Below are 17,067 nucleotides of genomic sequence, written 5' to 3' on the forward strand. Positions count from 1 at the left end.
GTATCGATTGATTTTGGGTTTGCAAATCTTGCTGGATCTAGGGATGGCAATTTAAGCCCAATCCGCGGGTACTCGGTCCAGCTCAACCCTAATGGATCGAATTTTACCCGGCCCAATAAATAATAGGGTCGGGTATGAGTTTTTTTATTAAAAAAAAAAAAAACGAAACGGGTTTAGGTCGGGTCCAGGTTTTATTCATACCCGGCCCGAACCCGACCCGTATACATATAATATTTAAAAAAAAATTAAAACCCTACTACCCTAATATAAATACTCTCTTTCATTCTTTCCGACTTAAAAAAAAAAAAAAAAACTCTTAACCGCCTCCTCTCTCTCTTTCTCAAGCTCTCAAGATCTCTACCACCCTTTCTCTCTCTCTCTCTCTTAAGTTCTCATCGTCAGCCACCCTTTCTCTCTCTCAAGCTCTCACCACCGGCCACCCTCTCGGCCTTAGACGCTCCCCTCATGGCCTTGTTCAGCCTCACGCTCCTTACCTCGTTCAATCCCACGGTCTCACACAACCTCACCACCCTTTTGACCTTTCGTCTCGGTCCTCTCTCATTCTCACTCTTGTTTTCTCTCAACCGACCCTCACCCAACCACAAAGGAGCATGGATCTCGTGGTGGCTACTATTTGTTAAGGAGGAGCACGAGATTGTTAGATCAGATTTGAGAGAGATGAGATGATTAGAGGATGGGATTGTGTTTTCTGTTTGTGCTTTGTGTTTGTTTTTTTTTAGTAAAAAATTTGTATTAATAGAGAAGAGCAAAAAAAAAAAACTGATTTGTGTTTATGTTTATGTTTGGGATTGTGATTTGTATTTTTTTTTTAGATGAGGGAAAAATCTGTATTAACAAAGAAGAGCAAAAAAAAAAAAAACTAATTTGTGTTTCTATATATGTTTGACAATCCAACATTTTTTTTTTTTTGATGTGGTTTGACAATCCAGTATAAGTATACGCATCATGGGTTCTTAATTATGCCATAGTGTAAGATTTTTCCTTTTTTTTTTTTTTTTTTCTCTTCATATTTTAAGCTGATTGGGCCTATTTTTGGCATCTGAGCCTTAAAAAAAATGATTGTGATTGGGCCATGATTTAGGTTGAGAATTAGGCCTAAATCTAGCCTAGATGGACGGGGCCAGTGGGGCCCACGAGGCTCGATGGGACGGATCTGGAGCCCGGATAAAAAATCCGTTTAATAAACGGACTAAATTCGAGTTACGGGTTTCAGCCCGCGGGTCAGGTCCTGGTATAGTAAAACCCGGTCCGAACTCGACCCGTTGCCATTCCTAACTGGATCTAACGAGTTTGGCCGATATTCCTTTGAATCTATTAAGATTTGGCTGAGATCTCGTTGGATCTGTGAGATCTGGCTGAGATCTGGCTGGATCTGTGAGATCTCGTTGGATCTACATGTGACATCTGACTGAGATCTCCTTATATCGGCAGAGTTAGAGTTTGGGCTTACCAAAGTTTCCGCTAAAACTCGCAATTTTTTATGAGGAGAGAACAAGTCTTCGCGCGGGTCGGGTTCATTGGTTTCTCAAACAACCAAACCACCACTTGAACTGACAGCATCAAGTCTTAGTGCTAGTGACTCTTGGCTGATTGAACCACTGCTTGGATCAAGTGGTTATGGGGTAGAGAGCGTTGGGTTTGGGTGGGTCTTTAGGTTTGGATGGGTGGTGGATATCTCTAATTATTACCATCCACTCTCTTCCTTCAACATAAAGATACATAAAATAAGAATAAAAAACTATATGCAAAATAAATAGTATCAGTGTAAATTTATAAAGTTACTGTAGCAGCTTTGTAAAATTTACACAATTTTTAGCTTGACTAATGTGGGTGATTTTAGGGGTTGAATATGTAAAATTGATACATTTTTCTATTTTGCATTGTTTGATGTAAATGCTTTAAATCCTCTAAAAAAATAGAGAAAATTATACTTTACCACCCTAAACTATACTTTTAATTACATTTTGCACCATAAACTTTTCGAATGCACATTTTATACTTTAAACTATGACCCTTATTACACTTTGCACCCCAATGTTAAAGTTTTATGTTAACTTGAATGGGAAAATAGGTCATCACATGAAAATATCTAATTGTCACTTTTCTCAATGCTTTAAAAATAAAAGATAAATTACACTTTACCATCCTAAACTATATTTCTAATTACACTTTACACCCAAAAATTTGAATTTAATTTAAGTTAACGGAAAACTTAGGGTCCGTTTGGATAGAATTTATTGCTGAAAACTAAAAACACTGTAGTAAAATAATTTTTAAATGTATGAATAGTGCCGTGAGACCCATTTTTAATGAAAAAGTTGTTGAAAAGTGAAGTTTGTGGGTCCCATGAACAATGCACGGGTGCACTGTTCACAGGAAAAAGTTAACAACTGCGGCTACTGTTCATGAACAGTAGCCATAAGTGTCAGAGTTGTTGTGCAAAAAAAAAAAAAAAAAGAAGGAGAAAACGCGGTTTGCAAAACGCAACATGTATCCAAATGGATACTTAATGTTAGGTTTAAAGTGTAACAAGAGTTCTAGGTTAGGGTGCAAAACATGTATTCAAAAAGTTTAGGATGCAAAGTGTAATATGTGATATAATTTATGGTGATAAGGAGTAATTTCCACACAAAAAAAAATCCTATTATATAAATTTATGATAAAAATTGTTGCACATATGTAAATTATGCACACACCTTTACATACATGGGATAAAACAACTAAAAAGTCACGATTTTCAAGTGCTTTATGGGTCGTTTGGTAATGTTATTTATTTTTTAAAAATACATGTAATGTTGTTTAAAAACTGAAAAGTGCCACTCAAATAACCATACCAAATGGACCCCTTAAACATTCCACTGCCAACGAGCAAAGATCCCCCCTCCCAGCAATTCAAATGATCGTAACCATTAACTAGGATTTCATATGGATAGATACAATTTTGTTGTGTTTATGCAATACTTTTCCTCAAAAATTACCTACATCAGTTTATCTATAACACCGTATATTTCCATTTTTGCTATAGCAACTACATAAATATACATGATTACTGTAGATTTATATCTTTTTATTTTATTTTATTTATTTATTTTAAATCTCTCTCACTTCTTTCCCTGGCTCTCTTCTAAGTGTGTGTTTCATCACTTTATCTACTCCTACCGTATTCTTTAATTTGCAAGGCAACTTATAAAATATTTACAGGGGAGGAAGGAGAATGCTTTCATTGCATAAACAAATGAACAAGCGCTTGAATTATTAGATAAATATAAAAACAATCTATTTTAGTTATAATTCAAAAGGTGCCTTAAAACATTCGCATTAGTTCGTGCAAAAATTTATATATATATTAATATAAGAATTAAATTTTATCTATTTTACATACTCACTTTTCAAAATACCTTACATCATATTATTATCTTTACATTATATTTCATTAAAATATTAATTTTCATTTTTTTTTAAATTTTTTTTCTTTACACACAACAACTACCGTTCCCTCTTTTTGTTCATCATTGAGATAAGTAATGAAAAAATAAAAAATAAAATCCAAAATAAATAGTGCAAGTGTAAATTTACACAATCACTATAGCAAAAAATGTATTTTTACATAACTTTACATGATGTGATGTATGTGAATTTGGGACTTAATTAACTGAAATAGGGTCATTTTTGTATTATACAAGTGGTTATGCCGGTGCTCTTAACATTTTATCTTTCCTTTCTTCTTCTTTTTTTTTTTCCCAAAAGTTTCTTGGTTTTTGGTCCCAAGAAGACAAGATTACTATCCATTGTAGCAGCCTAGCAGTAGCAGGAGGTCCCCAACTCTTACAACAAAACCAAACAAAAAGTTTTCGAGAGTTTAACTTAAAAAAGAAGAAAGAGCTTTTCCAGAAGAAAGAGTTTTTCCAAGAGAAAAAGCAAACATTTTAGGATCGTTTGGTTTGACAGAGTATCTTAAACACATGTTTTTAATTTTTAAATAATATTACACACATTTTCATACATATTTTCACCCACATATATATTAAAAAAATATAAACAATATTACTCAAACTCCTCTATTGGGCCCTTAAAATTTAGAGGACTTTTTTTTTTTTTTTTGTTTTGAGAAACCACTTTTTTAGAGGACGTTGTTAACATCAAAAGAGCTGTTGTGAGCACATGTGAAATAAGGATTATGTCAAATTCACAAAGCTTTTTTAAAGAAAGAAATTAAACATTCTTAGGAGCCAGACCGACAAGGAAAATGTTTCATATGTGCTCAAGAGACGCGTCTATTGTTTTCCAGACATATTTCACATTTGAAACTTCCTATGTGTGGCTTGTCCAAGTACACAATGTCACAAATTTGACTGCTTCCTTTGGTTAGAAAAGCCAACGCGGTAAGAGTTGAGACTATGGCAACCATGGTCAAAAAAGATCATGTCGCTTATTTTATACTTAATGGTTAGAAAAGCCAACGCTCTCTCTTTCTCAACCCCATAGGAAAAAGAAAAAAAGAAACATGAAAATGATCTTGCAACAATGTTCCCGTGATTTACTTGGACAAGAACACTGTCATTTGATGTGATAATCTTGCAAACACTATTATGTGAAAACATATATGGATCCCAAAAGAAACAAAAAAGAAGAATGTAACGGATGGGACATGGGAGCACATGAGCAGTTGATTAACAAATATATATTGGACAAGAGTTTAATCTGTCTATCATTCAGCCAAAAAAGAAAAAAGAAAAAAGAGAGAAATAAATCTGTGTATGAAGTCCCAAAAGAAGAAAAAAAAGAGAGAAGAAAAATCACTACAAAGCCTCGATTGGATGAGGTGAGGGGATTTGAAGGGATTCAAGGGAATAAGGAGAAGAAAATACGGAAGGAAAAAAAAAATCAATTCTTTGATTGTAAGGTTAAAAAAAAATCAATTCTTTGATTGAAAGGACTCAATAAAAAACACCTCCCCAATTTGATCACTTCTTTATTCTTCCTTCTTAAACCTTATACAATGTATCCGTTTAAAAAATAAAAAAAAAATTGTTGATACGGTCAAACAACGGGAGTCAAAGGATTTAAATTAATATTATGTGTCAAAACTCTCTCTCTCTCTCTCATGTAATTGAAATGAGAAAAAAAAGGAAAATCTACTCTCTCTCTCTCTCTCTCTCTATATATATATATATATATGGACAAAGTTTATCTATAAAATTAAGACTACAAACTTACATAATAAAATAAATATTACTACATATTTTGAAAATTCAACGGTTAAATTGTATATTCTTTACATTCTTAATACACATTTCAAATTTTGTACTAATCAAATATTAATAACTATATGATCTATAAACTTATATTTTATGTATAATTTTCAAACTACAAAAACTTGCAATTTAAACATTTTATTGATGGCATAATATCTTTAATTTTCAATAAATTTTGTAAGTATGGAGGATATGAGAAGAATATGTAATCTAATGGTGAATTTATCAAAATTCACTTCCAATAAAAAGATATTGAGTAAGTGTATAACTAAACTTTGTCTCATGGTTATCTAAATCCCGATTTAGATTTTACAATCACACCTATTTAAAACGATCCAGATTTTTCAAGAATTTTTGTGATTATTCAAGATCTGTAAGATCGTACGATTTTACCTAACAACCTCGTTTTCTTATAACATTTTTTAACTCGATAGAAGACTCAATTAGACTTAAATGAAAAAAAAAATCTCAATATACTAAGTTTTTCCACTCTAATGTAGAGAAATAGAGTGTCAGTTAGACCCAAATAAAAAATATCCCAATAGAGTGTCACGTTTTGAGATTTTTAACCTCTTAAAATGATGTTTACAAATGGATGTAGTGATATATGATAATTTTTATCAATGAATGTATAATTTATGTGATTATTTAACATACCGATGTATATTTTTTGTTTTTTTTTTCAAATAATATAGGATTTTACGATCCACGATCTCACCTATCTCTCACGATCTTACGTAGGATCATGATTTTGACAACTTTACTTTGTCTTATATATATTAGAACCCATAAAATATTTAATATTTAATTTTCTACTACTTAGTTATTATGTCATTTCATTTAAGTCTAAACTTATAAAATAAAAGTCAAATTTTAAGCTCATAAAATAAAGGTCGAATTTTATCAAATGTCATCCCAAAATACCACAATATAAAAAGGTTGATTGAGGTGAATATAATAATTTTGTTGCTAACTTCTAATTGACATGTTACGAAAGAGGCTAAAGGAGTCTTGTGGTTGAACCTACCTGCTGCCTAACTATCAAGTTTGTAATACTAAAGAGTGTAAAGAAAGATTAGGCAGAAATTCCACTTCCAGATGTGAGAAAATTAAATTACTAGTTAAAAGATTATGGGCCTTTAAAGGGCTTTTCCGTACTTAATTATTCCCTACTATTCTAATGAATAATGATCGTTGCAGGTTCAGGCCCAAACAAAACTCCAACTGGGTTGGGCTACGTTGGGCCCACAATTCACTGTACCATTTTAATTTTTTTGTTTGATAAAAAATATGAACGAATTCATTCCATGGTACCCTTCTTTTTTCAAAACCCCTCCAATTCTTGCGCTCTCACTCTTTCAAGCTTTCTGATGTTAACGAGCACCAATGATTTCCTTCACTACTGAACCCTAAACGTACCCATTTCTCTCTCTCTGTCATTAGGTTTTGTTGGTACAATCAATCAATCAGCTTTCACAGTCTCCGACAAATGGACCGGAGATTCAACGGCCCAACCACACCTTCTACCTCCACCGACGCCGCCGCCGCCGCCAAATCGACTCCTCTGCCTCCACAACCTAACTACAGTAGCCGAGCCGTTAAGGTACTCTTTTATTTTTGGTTTAACCCTATACATTCACGTCTAATTTCACATACACTACCTTTTTTTTTGTTTCAATACGTACTCTCTCTGTTGCTTTTCTCTGTTTTCATTCGCTTTTTTTCTTCTTCCCAGTTAGCATTTTTTTGTTTTTGTTTTTGGAACGTGAAGTGACTGCGAAATTTTGCTTCAAAAGCACTAGAAGTGTTTTTTTGTTTTGAAAATGTTATTTCAGTGATCCGTTAGGGTTTTAGCTTTGGGCTTTAGCTGGATCAAATTGTGCTTCCAAAAGCAATGGAAGTGTTTCCGAAGTCTTAACTATTTTTAAGTCTTATGGTTAGTGAAAACTAAGCCGCAATTTCTGGGTTTTAGGATCCATTATTACACTATGAAGTAAAGTGCAATTCTTCTCTGTGTTTGTTCCAAACGTATGTTCATATACAATTTCGTGTTCTCACTGTTAAATTATTGATCCCATTTGGGTGGGACCTGTACTGAGTGATGACCCTTACATTTTGTTCAGAGCGTTTTAAATCCTATTTGTTGTATTAGGTTTTTAGGATCAATTACGCTTCGAAACATAATTAGACAAACTATTTGGTGTGGTCTCACTACAATATTTTGGGGTTTTAGGATCAAATACATAGTAAAGAGTATCGGAAGTAGATAACGTGTTAAGTAGCTAAGAGCCTTGTAGCTCAATTGGCACCTCCTAATAGAACTATCCACTTATCAAAAAATTAGATTACATGTTAAGTATGTCCAAGTATATGTATTATGTTTAGTTGAGTTTTTTGCTTTCTTAGGTCCCACATTATGGAGATTTTAAGCTTCAACTATTTAGTACTTGTCCTACATTTTATTATTAAATTTACTAGAGGAAGATAGTCTTTGGTTTGGTTGGGAGTCATAGATGATAAAATATGTGATATACCATGTTTTGACCTTATCTTGTTTTTAAAACAGATTTTTTTTTTTTTAGAGAAATGCATTTAGCTGAAACTAGTTTGTGCTTGTCTCAATTAAATTGAAAGTCAGCTCTGTGAGTTTCTTTAATACTTAGTGTGTTGAATATTTAGTAGTGTGGATTATGTAAAACATTGATATGGAATGATAATTTCCCAAGATATGTTAAATTTGTTAATCCTTCTTTAGCAAACCGAAAGTTGGAACACCGTTGGACTACCGGTTTAAAAAAATTACTAAGGTTTAAATTGCTATTTTGTTGTCAATATGTATGTATTTATCTTGTAGACATCTTAAATAAATCTACATAAAATTTTCAGGATTAAGCAATATTTTATTTAATAAGATGCATAAATTTCCTGCCTCTTAAAAGTATAGTATGACCGTCTGAGTGATTCAGGCAGTATCAACTGTGTCTCTTTCTTAGATTTTACTGCTCATTCAAATTTCCGTTTGTGGCTTCTTGAGAGGTGTACCTCTTGTGTACTTGTTTCTTATTTTGCTTCAATGATTTTTTTGTTCTTTAATTTTTATACACACACACACACGCATGCATATATAATGTTATGCTTAAATTACACATGGTATAACTCTTTGTTAATGTTACACCACATAATTACTTTATTGATTCAATATTTTGTCAAACCCATTGCTGGATTATATGTCCTCCACACTTATTATGCACATCATATTTCATGTTAGTTGGATGGTATTTACTATCTAATATGTAAAATTATGTTTTTAGTAAATTTTACAAATTTAATAAACTGTTATTTTGAACATTTTCTAGATAAGATAGTTCTTAAGTGCTGGTTATCTTGATATTTGACAAACATGGTGAGTATCATGATTACATATAATAGCAATTATTATTATTATTATTATTATTATTATTATTTTTTTTTTAATTCTACTAGCAAAAGTTATAATAGGTTGAACTTGACCTTAACTTAGATATATACATGTGTGTGTGCGTGGGTTTTCTTTTCTTTTTTTTTTTTTTTTTTTTGAGAGAGAGAGAGAGAGAGAGAGAGTCTGCAAGGTGTATAAGGGTTTGGTCGAGTGCTGGTTTCTTTTGAACTGGGGATTTAAACTTCAATTTTGGTGAGCATGTATTTTGAGATTGAGTTGGACTGGAGATGTGCCTGCATATTGTGATATGTTTATGGTGAGGCTATTTACTCTTCCTTTGCATGGATTGGGTTACTAAGATCCAGTCCTTTACATCTGTAAAAGGGTTGTTTAAAAGACTGTACCAATTTGAAGGTTGAGTTATAGTTGAGTACTAAACTTTAGTCTTGCCAAACATGATTTTTTGAGATTTTATTGGATAAAATATCTGCTAGAATTGCTTTGATCTGTGCTTTGAAAGGCTATCCTCAGTTCATTGGAATGGATGTGTTATTAAGATTTTGTTCTTTGCTATAGTAAAAGGTTATTTTGATAAATTAGTCCGAATTTGGATAGAACTTTAATTTAGAGTGAAGAAAATGGCATAGATGGAATCTGGTTTGATTGATGTTGAATTCTGGGTGTATATAAACATTGGAACCAAAGGTCTCTGATATTGAATAATCCATTTTGTATAATTTTGAGTTTCCTTGAAGATAATCTCAATCTGGAATTCTGGGTCTGGATTGTACCCATCCAAACATGGATAAACAGTGTATAGTTCAATGCACCATTAACTTTTCCAATTTTCATGTTTCCATCATAGGGGGTATACCATAACATAACATGTGCTATTTTTCATTGAGAAGGAAAATGAAATGACTTCTGCTGAATGTAATGTAATTAATTCGTGAGAAATTATACCTTGCTTCTAATTTGAATTTCAGGAAGCATTGGAACACTTGGCATCCGTTGATCTGTTTGAGTTGTGTGATGAAGCAAAAGTTGAACATTGTCGGGCTACTAGAGACTTGAGAAGCTGTGGACGTTATGTAGAATATGCTTTGATCTCATGTGGACATGCCTCTTTATGTGCAGAGTGTAGTCAACGGTGTGATCTTTGCCCTATTTGTAGAATCCCAATTCCAATGGATGGAAATAGACTACGGCTTCGCCTTTACCATGAATGCATAGAAGCTGGCCTTATCTCCAAAAGATGTGATGAGAGAATTCAAGAGCAAGATGGGGAAAAGCAACTAACTGCTGATGTCCAACGGCTCTATTCTTTGTTTGATGTTGCTTTGGAGAATAACTTAGTTTCTTTGATATGCCAATGTATCCTTTATGGCATTACTGATATCTTTACTTCTTTTTGTCAAAGGCTTATAGATTATTTTAAAATTTGATACTATTATCTTTGCTTTACTTATCAGAAAATGAGTTTTTAATGCTATTTTCCCTGATTTATGACTTTCTGTCAGGAAAATTACTTAGGACATAGTGAATCCTCTTTTTTCGTCATTATTTTCTTTCCCTGAGAAATTGGACTGAAAAGTAAAGACAATAATAAGGTGGATACCTTGAACAAGATATCCAATTTTAATAGAGTTGTGTCATTTTAGCAAAATTTATTGTCTGTTGATTGTTGATGCTTCTTTAACAAAGAGCTAACAGATGTAACAGATGTTTGTATGGATGAAAGTGCTGTGTCCAGTGATCCTGTCATCGCTTTCTTGTTGGATGAAGTGGTTGTTAAGGATTGGTGCAAGAGGACATTCAGAAACATTGCAAAAGAACTTCAAGGAATTTGTATCCTTAAAATTTTGGAAATATTTGGTTATATAAAGCCCTATTTTTTCTACTTTTTGTCCATGTGCATACTTTCCATAATTTCAGGGTGTGCACTTAACATTTTTCATTAGATAATCTTGAACTAGAGGGAATGAAAACTAGCCTGACTTTACTACTAAAGTTATCCATACAGTTGGCTGGCATTTGCAATGTGCTTGAAGTTTTGGAGTCATCTTTTAAGGACACTCTTTCAGCACAGCTTCATGACTTACACCACCTTCAAGAGAGCATATTGAAGACAAAGCAGGTTTTAATTAAGATTCAGTTTTAGTGGTGTGCATGCACACATAGGTTTAGCTTTGATGGTTGACCTGTTTCTATTTGTTTAATTTATTATCTTTGAGGTGATTTTGGCAACAAATTTCTTTCTTATCAAAAGAAATATGTAATTTATGTTTCATATGCGATATTAATTTTGTAGTACTAGTGACTAATAGTTTTATCGGCTAGAAGTCTTAAAAGCCCAGTTTTGAAAAGCCATCCAAGCATGTGAATTCGCAGTTGTTGGGATTAAATTTTATAGATTGTAGTTATTGTGTGCCATGTATTTTGATTTGGCAGCCTTAATTTTTTGGTGGCAAGATTGCTACCTGTAGTTTTCCCTAAATAAACATTTTATGGTCTGGTTGGACTTCAACTAAACTGTAAATAACAATTTCTCTATATCTGAATATAATCGATCGTTTCTCTCAATATTTTAATTTTTCAGCATATGGAGATTATGATGTGGTGCATAAGACATCAATTTCTTGAGAATGTGAAATCTCGATATTCTAAATTTTCATCGTGGCATTCTTGTGTCCGTGAACGGAAATCGGCTGCAATTAAGCGTTCATGGCCTGATGCAGTAAATAACTCTTCGGAGCCTACCAAACAGGATGGTTCCTTGTTCATTGAAGATGCGTTGATGAATCTTGATATAGAACAGGGAAATACGCAGGAAATGGGGGAGGAGTCAGAGGTTGCATCCTTGCTGAAAGATGGAGTCTCGTCGATTCTCAGGTCTAAGATAGAAGGGGTGGCAGGGTGCTATCCTTTTGAAAATCTTCGAACTGCAGTCGATATACTCTTTTTATTGGGAAGTTCAGATTTGGTGGTTGCAAAGCAAGCAATTGTATCCTTTGTTTACTTCCACTCATTTTGGATGATTCTGTTGTTCACACAAAAATGTAATTGTGCAGGATTTTATTGGTTTCCTTAATTTACAGCAGCTTCTATATTATCTGTTTGATAGACATTGGACAATGGCTGATGAAATATGGAGATACACTGTGGAAGACTTTGCAGCTACCTTTAGTATAACCAGGCATTCATTACTGGAATCTTTAATTTTTTATCTTTTGGATGACCACACAGAGGAGGCTCTGCAGGTAACACTTTTTAGATGCTTATTGAGTTTGAATGGTCATTTTGCTCTCTGTCAGAGCATTTGATATATCATTAAACAAACTGTTTCTAATTCATTTGAACCTTAAACATCAGATATTGCTATGTGATAAGTCGGATAAGCCAAATTCCCCATCCAATTAGATCAGGATTGGATGTCTTTTAGGACATAATTAGATTTGATGCTTTTTAGCACTTTAGCCTTATAAAATCTCAAGAATTTGGGGGCTTTATGGTTCCGTAGCCTCATTGGCCCCCTTTTAATTCCTGTCCCCACACTCTTGGAGTGGCAGTTAAATATGCCTCTTTCATTGTCTTGGGAAAGGAAGTCACAACCTACTTTAATCTGGAAAGAGAGTTTAATTGAATTGCTGGTTTGGTATAGCTTGTTTTTGTTGGCTTGTTTTCTTAAAAAATAAGCTGAGCAAAAGTACAGTTGTAGCTAGAAAAAAATGTGAAGCTTTAAAATTCTGTACTTAGGTAAGCTAAATAAGCAAAAAGTTCTGCAGCTTAATCATATGGAGATCTGACATAGAAGAAAGATAGTTGGAAATAAGTTGCATTTATGAAAGTTTTGAATTAGATATGTGCCAGAGTTTAGATTTGTTTCTTGATATTGCTTGTCTAAGCTCAAATTATTACATATTGAGCTTTATATTCAATATGTCATATTGCTTTGCTTGCTTAAGATGAAATTCAAATTACACTATTAAATCTCCACCAAGAAGAAAAAAAAATGTTCTAATTAAACTACTACAATTTCTGCCAAAAGGAAAAGAAGATTATTGTTACAACCTAAGAAAGTGCAAGAAAATTATTTTCGATTGGTGCGTTACGTGCAAGTCCAATTCCAATTCGGAAACAGTAAATCATCTCTTTCTGCGTTGTGGCATTGCGGGAAGCTATGGTTGTTAGTTTTACTTTATTTGAGTTTCCTTGTGATATGCCTAAATCTAGTAAAGGAGTTATTGGGATGTTGGAGAGATGGTTTCAGGAGACATCAAAGTCTGAATGTGTGGAATGCCATTCCTTGATATGGTGTGCCTCACTGCTTAAATTGAAGACCTTTTATTGTAGAGATATCCTTGATTGGATCATTGGATGAAACTTTTTTCTTGGAGTTCCTAGATATTTGAAATTTTAGATATTAGTTTTTAATGGAATCTTATGCCTTGTCCATAAGAAAGAAGAATGGGAAGGACCTTTGTTAGATTAAAATTTCATATATGAAATCATCTCACTAAACTTGTATGGGAGGATTTTATTTTATTTTTTGGTAACAGTAAAATGCAACATCCCTCTTATATGGGTATGGGTCCCATGCTTATGTGGACCACCCCCATGTGTGAGAGATGTTGCATGCAACTGCTAAACAAGATACCACCTCATATTGGCGGCTAGGATTCTTGTATATGGAATGCAGGTGCCTGTTTTTTGTTACCTTTATGCTCGTTATCACTTTTTATGCTAATTGTTCTTCATGAATTATATTACTTAGGAAGCTTGTCGCCTTCTTCCAGAGGTCTCAGGACCAGCAATCCATCCTAAGATTGCACAAGTGCTGTTAGAAAGGAATAATCCTGATACAGCTCTGATGGTTTTACGGTGGTCTGGGTGTGATGGTGGATTGCGAATGGTTTCACTTAGTGAGGCTGTCACCGCTGTTCGGGTGAGGGTGGAATGTGGACTTCTGACTGAAGCATTTACACATCAGAGAATGCTCTGCACCAAAGTCAGGGATAAGAAGGTGAAGCATGGACCATCCGTGGATACTTCTCATGATTTTAAAGGTGATTTTAGGAGTTGGGTGCAATGGGTGGAGATATTGGTTACTGAAATCTGTTGCCTTTGTATCCGAAGAAACTTGGTGGATCGAATGATAGAGTTGCCATGGAATTCTGATGAGGAGATACATATACATAAGTGTCTGTTAGATTTTGCTATTGAGGACCCTTCAACAACTGCTGGAAGTCTTCTTGTTGTATTCTATCTTCAGGTACTGACAAGATTTCAATTTTGATTCAGACTGATTTGTTGGATTAATCATCTAACATTAGTACTGATAAGTTGTTGATCATAAAAATATTGCTACTCCTACAATTTCTAATTTTTATCTTAAATCTAAACATCAAACTAAAATTTGACAATTATAATGTGATAATAAGTGGAAAAGTTTTAGATTTATGATTGCAGGAAAAAATGAGGCATCCACAATGAGAGCTGAAAATCTGTCTATGGATTGAATATAAGGAGGACAATTTAGAATTAAATGAATATGAATTAATTAAATGCCATCTAAAAAAAAGTACCTCTTCTGGTTTCTGAAAACCTATACGGTGGAGTTAAAAAAAGAAAAGAAAAAGTGGACTATATGTTAATAAAAGGAGCTCTCCTTCTTAGCTTCTTAAAACATAATGGCATAATATCTTAGAATAAAGAAAATGTTTTAGAAGGATTTCTTGACTAATATTTTTGTCTTTTCATTTCAGCGCTACCGGTATACTGAAGCATACCAAGTTGATCTTAAACTTCGGACTTTGGAGAAGGAATTTATTACAAAGAGTATTGTTGATGAAGAAGTTTTATCTAGAATGAGATCTGCAAGTGATTGGAGGGAAAGATTGATTGTAAGTTATTTGAACTTTTTAGAATTAACTACAAGGATTACTTATCAAAAAAAAAGAATTAACTACAAGGATTAAGAATAAAGCAAAGCAATTCAGGTTGAACTATGCTTGTAAAAGGAATGTTCAAAGGTGGTCTATTTTATAGATTGTTAGAGAGGGATGGTTGGGTTGGGGAAGGGAAGGTGCGGTTTTGCTTAGAAGGTATTGTCCCTTTATGTGATATGGTATATTTAGTGTGAATGCATAAGAGAACTTCCTCAGGGAAGGAGCTGTCTATTCACAAGCTCAACATGGACTTAGTTAGATGTTTGAATTTTTTATTTTTGTGTTCAAATAAGATTTTATTCTTATTTGTTCTTTAGATTTTTTTTGGCCGTATCCCATTTAAATTTTCTTGATGGTCTTTCTCTGAAGAGTTGACTAACCCTCTTAGGAAGGGTTTTTGCATGCTTCATGTATACTGGTGCTTGGTGCTTTTCTTTAATTTCTCAATATTATTTAGCTTTGGACAAAGGATGTTCGCTTTAACTGAAATTCAGCTAACTATTCCTAAGCACACTACACAGAACACAGCTGCAGGTATTCATAACACGTATGAGATGGGAAATAGTTGGTCCTTCAAGTTAGATTCTGATAATAAATCCTGTATATGTTACAAATATTGTTTATGCTCTGCTATAAGCAATACTGTCCAGGAAAATATATTTAATCACAATAAATTTCTGAATTTGTTTAGATTGTTGTAATAAACAGGAGAAAAGCATGGAGCTGCTGCCAGAAGTCCAGAGGCTGCAAGTGAAATCAGGAAAATTGCCTGGAATTGCTGTTAATTCTGGCAAAGAAGTTGGAGTGCCAGCAAAATCTGATCTGGCTGTGGTACAAGAGGCAAGGTCGACCAGTTTATTAATTCCCTCATCTACCGATTCTTCTCTTGTTTTGGGCACAGACCATACAATTCCTCTCTTGAGACCGTCAAATTTTGAAACTCCAACGAGACTACGTGGGTCTGTCCATAATCAACGCTCTGAACTTGTTAACTATGGTTCCCCATCAATTTTTCTTACTAATTCAGAAAGGGGACTAAAACCTTTAAATAGCATTAGCAAGGGTTTCAAATTGGTTGACACTGTAACTCCTGGAACTCGTCGGGTTAGTCCCATCAGTGCCTCACCTTTGAGGGAAATTAACGAAGCTACTCACAGGAATCTCCAGGACACCTTGCCAGAAATGGAGGAAAATGGGTTTATTAACCAATTGCAAAATACTAGTCGGCATGATTCGTACAGGGTCACCACTAATCAGGTAAGTACTCCCAGCAGCAAGCATGGCTTGTTTAAAGATTATGCAGAGGATCTGAATGCAAATGTGTCTGGTAAAAGGAGCCAGTCTGATAGAGATGGTAGACATTGGAATGGGGTATCTTCAGATGATCCAATGGACATCCCTTTGAGGTAAAAATTATGTTATTATTTCTCCTCACATTATTTAAATCTTTTCCTGCTTGGTTGCTTCTGCAGTTGATAGCTGATGCTGAAAATTGTGATTCTTTTCGTTTAATTTCATCCCTACTCTTATTTATGTAATTTCCTAAATTTTTATCCATAGAGGGAAGGACTTCACTGTTGAGGACAGCAATATGAATGGTGGGCCAAGATGGAGGTCTGATGAAACCAGTGATGAGGAAGAGGAACAAAGTCCAGCGAGAAGTATGGGAATGGTTTATAATACAACTCCCACAAGGAGAAGAAGCAGAAGACTTGCCAATAGGTGAAGATTGCATTTATCTATTTTGTAACTTATGATATCCTTGTCCTTCCATTGTTGCTCCTTAGTATGGTCCGGAAAAAAAGAAACCTGCAAGAGCTAGTAATGAAACAGAAGTCTGGTACTTCAAGTTAAGGGATTATGCTGCTTGAGTTCCTCAGTTTCCATGGAAGGGTAACCGTTCAAGTAAACATTATACCGGTTTATGGTTTTGCTATAATCGTTCAGCAAAGGAGATGCAAACTTTGACGGATCATATTTCCTTTTCTCCTTGTTATCTTACTGACTAGAGATCAATTTATAGTCTTCTGGGTGTACAATCTGTGCAGGGTTGGCAACATTTTTGTATTCTTGAGGTAATTCAATGGTTAAAGCTCTCTTTTTTGGTAGTTTTCTACATTTTTCTAAGATGTGTTAATATATTTTTGTGGAACACATCGCTGTCCTTCCATTGTTGCTCCTTAGTGCCACATAGTAGTGTCATAGGGAACAGTTTTCTTAACTATTTTCACTATTGCTGACATTGCTAGTTGTGATTGGAGTAACATTTTTTTTATTTGAATTTGAATTTGAAAAAAAGTAACATCACTTTCACTTAGGTCAATTACTGATGCCACTTTTATTTATACACCAATTACAACATATTATATCAGCAATTGGAAAAAAAAAATTATGAAAAATGTTGTTCCAAGATTTATTATTGACA

The 17,067-nt window shown here is 33.8% G+C and overlaps 1 protein-coding gene across 1 annotated transcript; it reads left to right on the top strand.

Annotated features, from left to right (window-relative positions):
• Positions 1–6,591: 6,591 nt before the first annotated feature.
• LOC142613559 (E3 ubiquitin-protein ligase HOS1) lies at positions 6,592–16,758 on the top strand. The gene is made up of 10 exons (XM_075785941.1): positions 6,592–6,879; positions 9,681–10,068; positions 10,408–10,542; positions 10,656–10,831; positions 11,294–11,698; positions 11,796–11,954; positions 13,469–13,966; positions 14,460–14,597; positions 15,351–16,048; positions 16,203–16,758. Exons 1-10 carry the CDS (start codon positions 6,766–6,768, stop codon positions 16,366–16,368), a joined length of 2,877 nt encoding a protein of 958 aa, XP_075642056.1. The 5' UTR covers positions 6,592–6,765; the 3' UTR covers positions 16,369–16,758.
• Positions 16,759–17,067: the final 309 nt, after the last annotated feature.

This window comes from Castanea sativa, chromosome 10 (assembly GCF_040712315.1).
Source record: "Castanea sativa cultivar Marrone di Chiusa Pesio chromosome 10, ASM4071231v1".
Taxonomy (NCBI): Eukaryota; Viridiplantae; Streptophyta; class Magnoliopsida; order Fagales; family Fagaceae; genus Castanea; species Castanea sativa.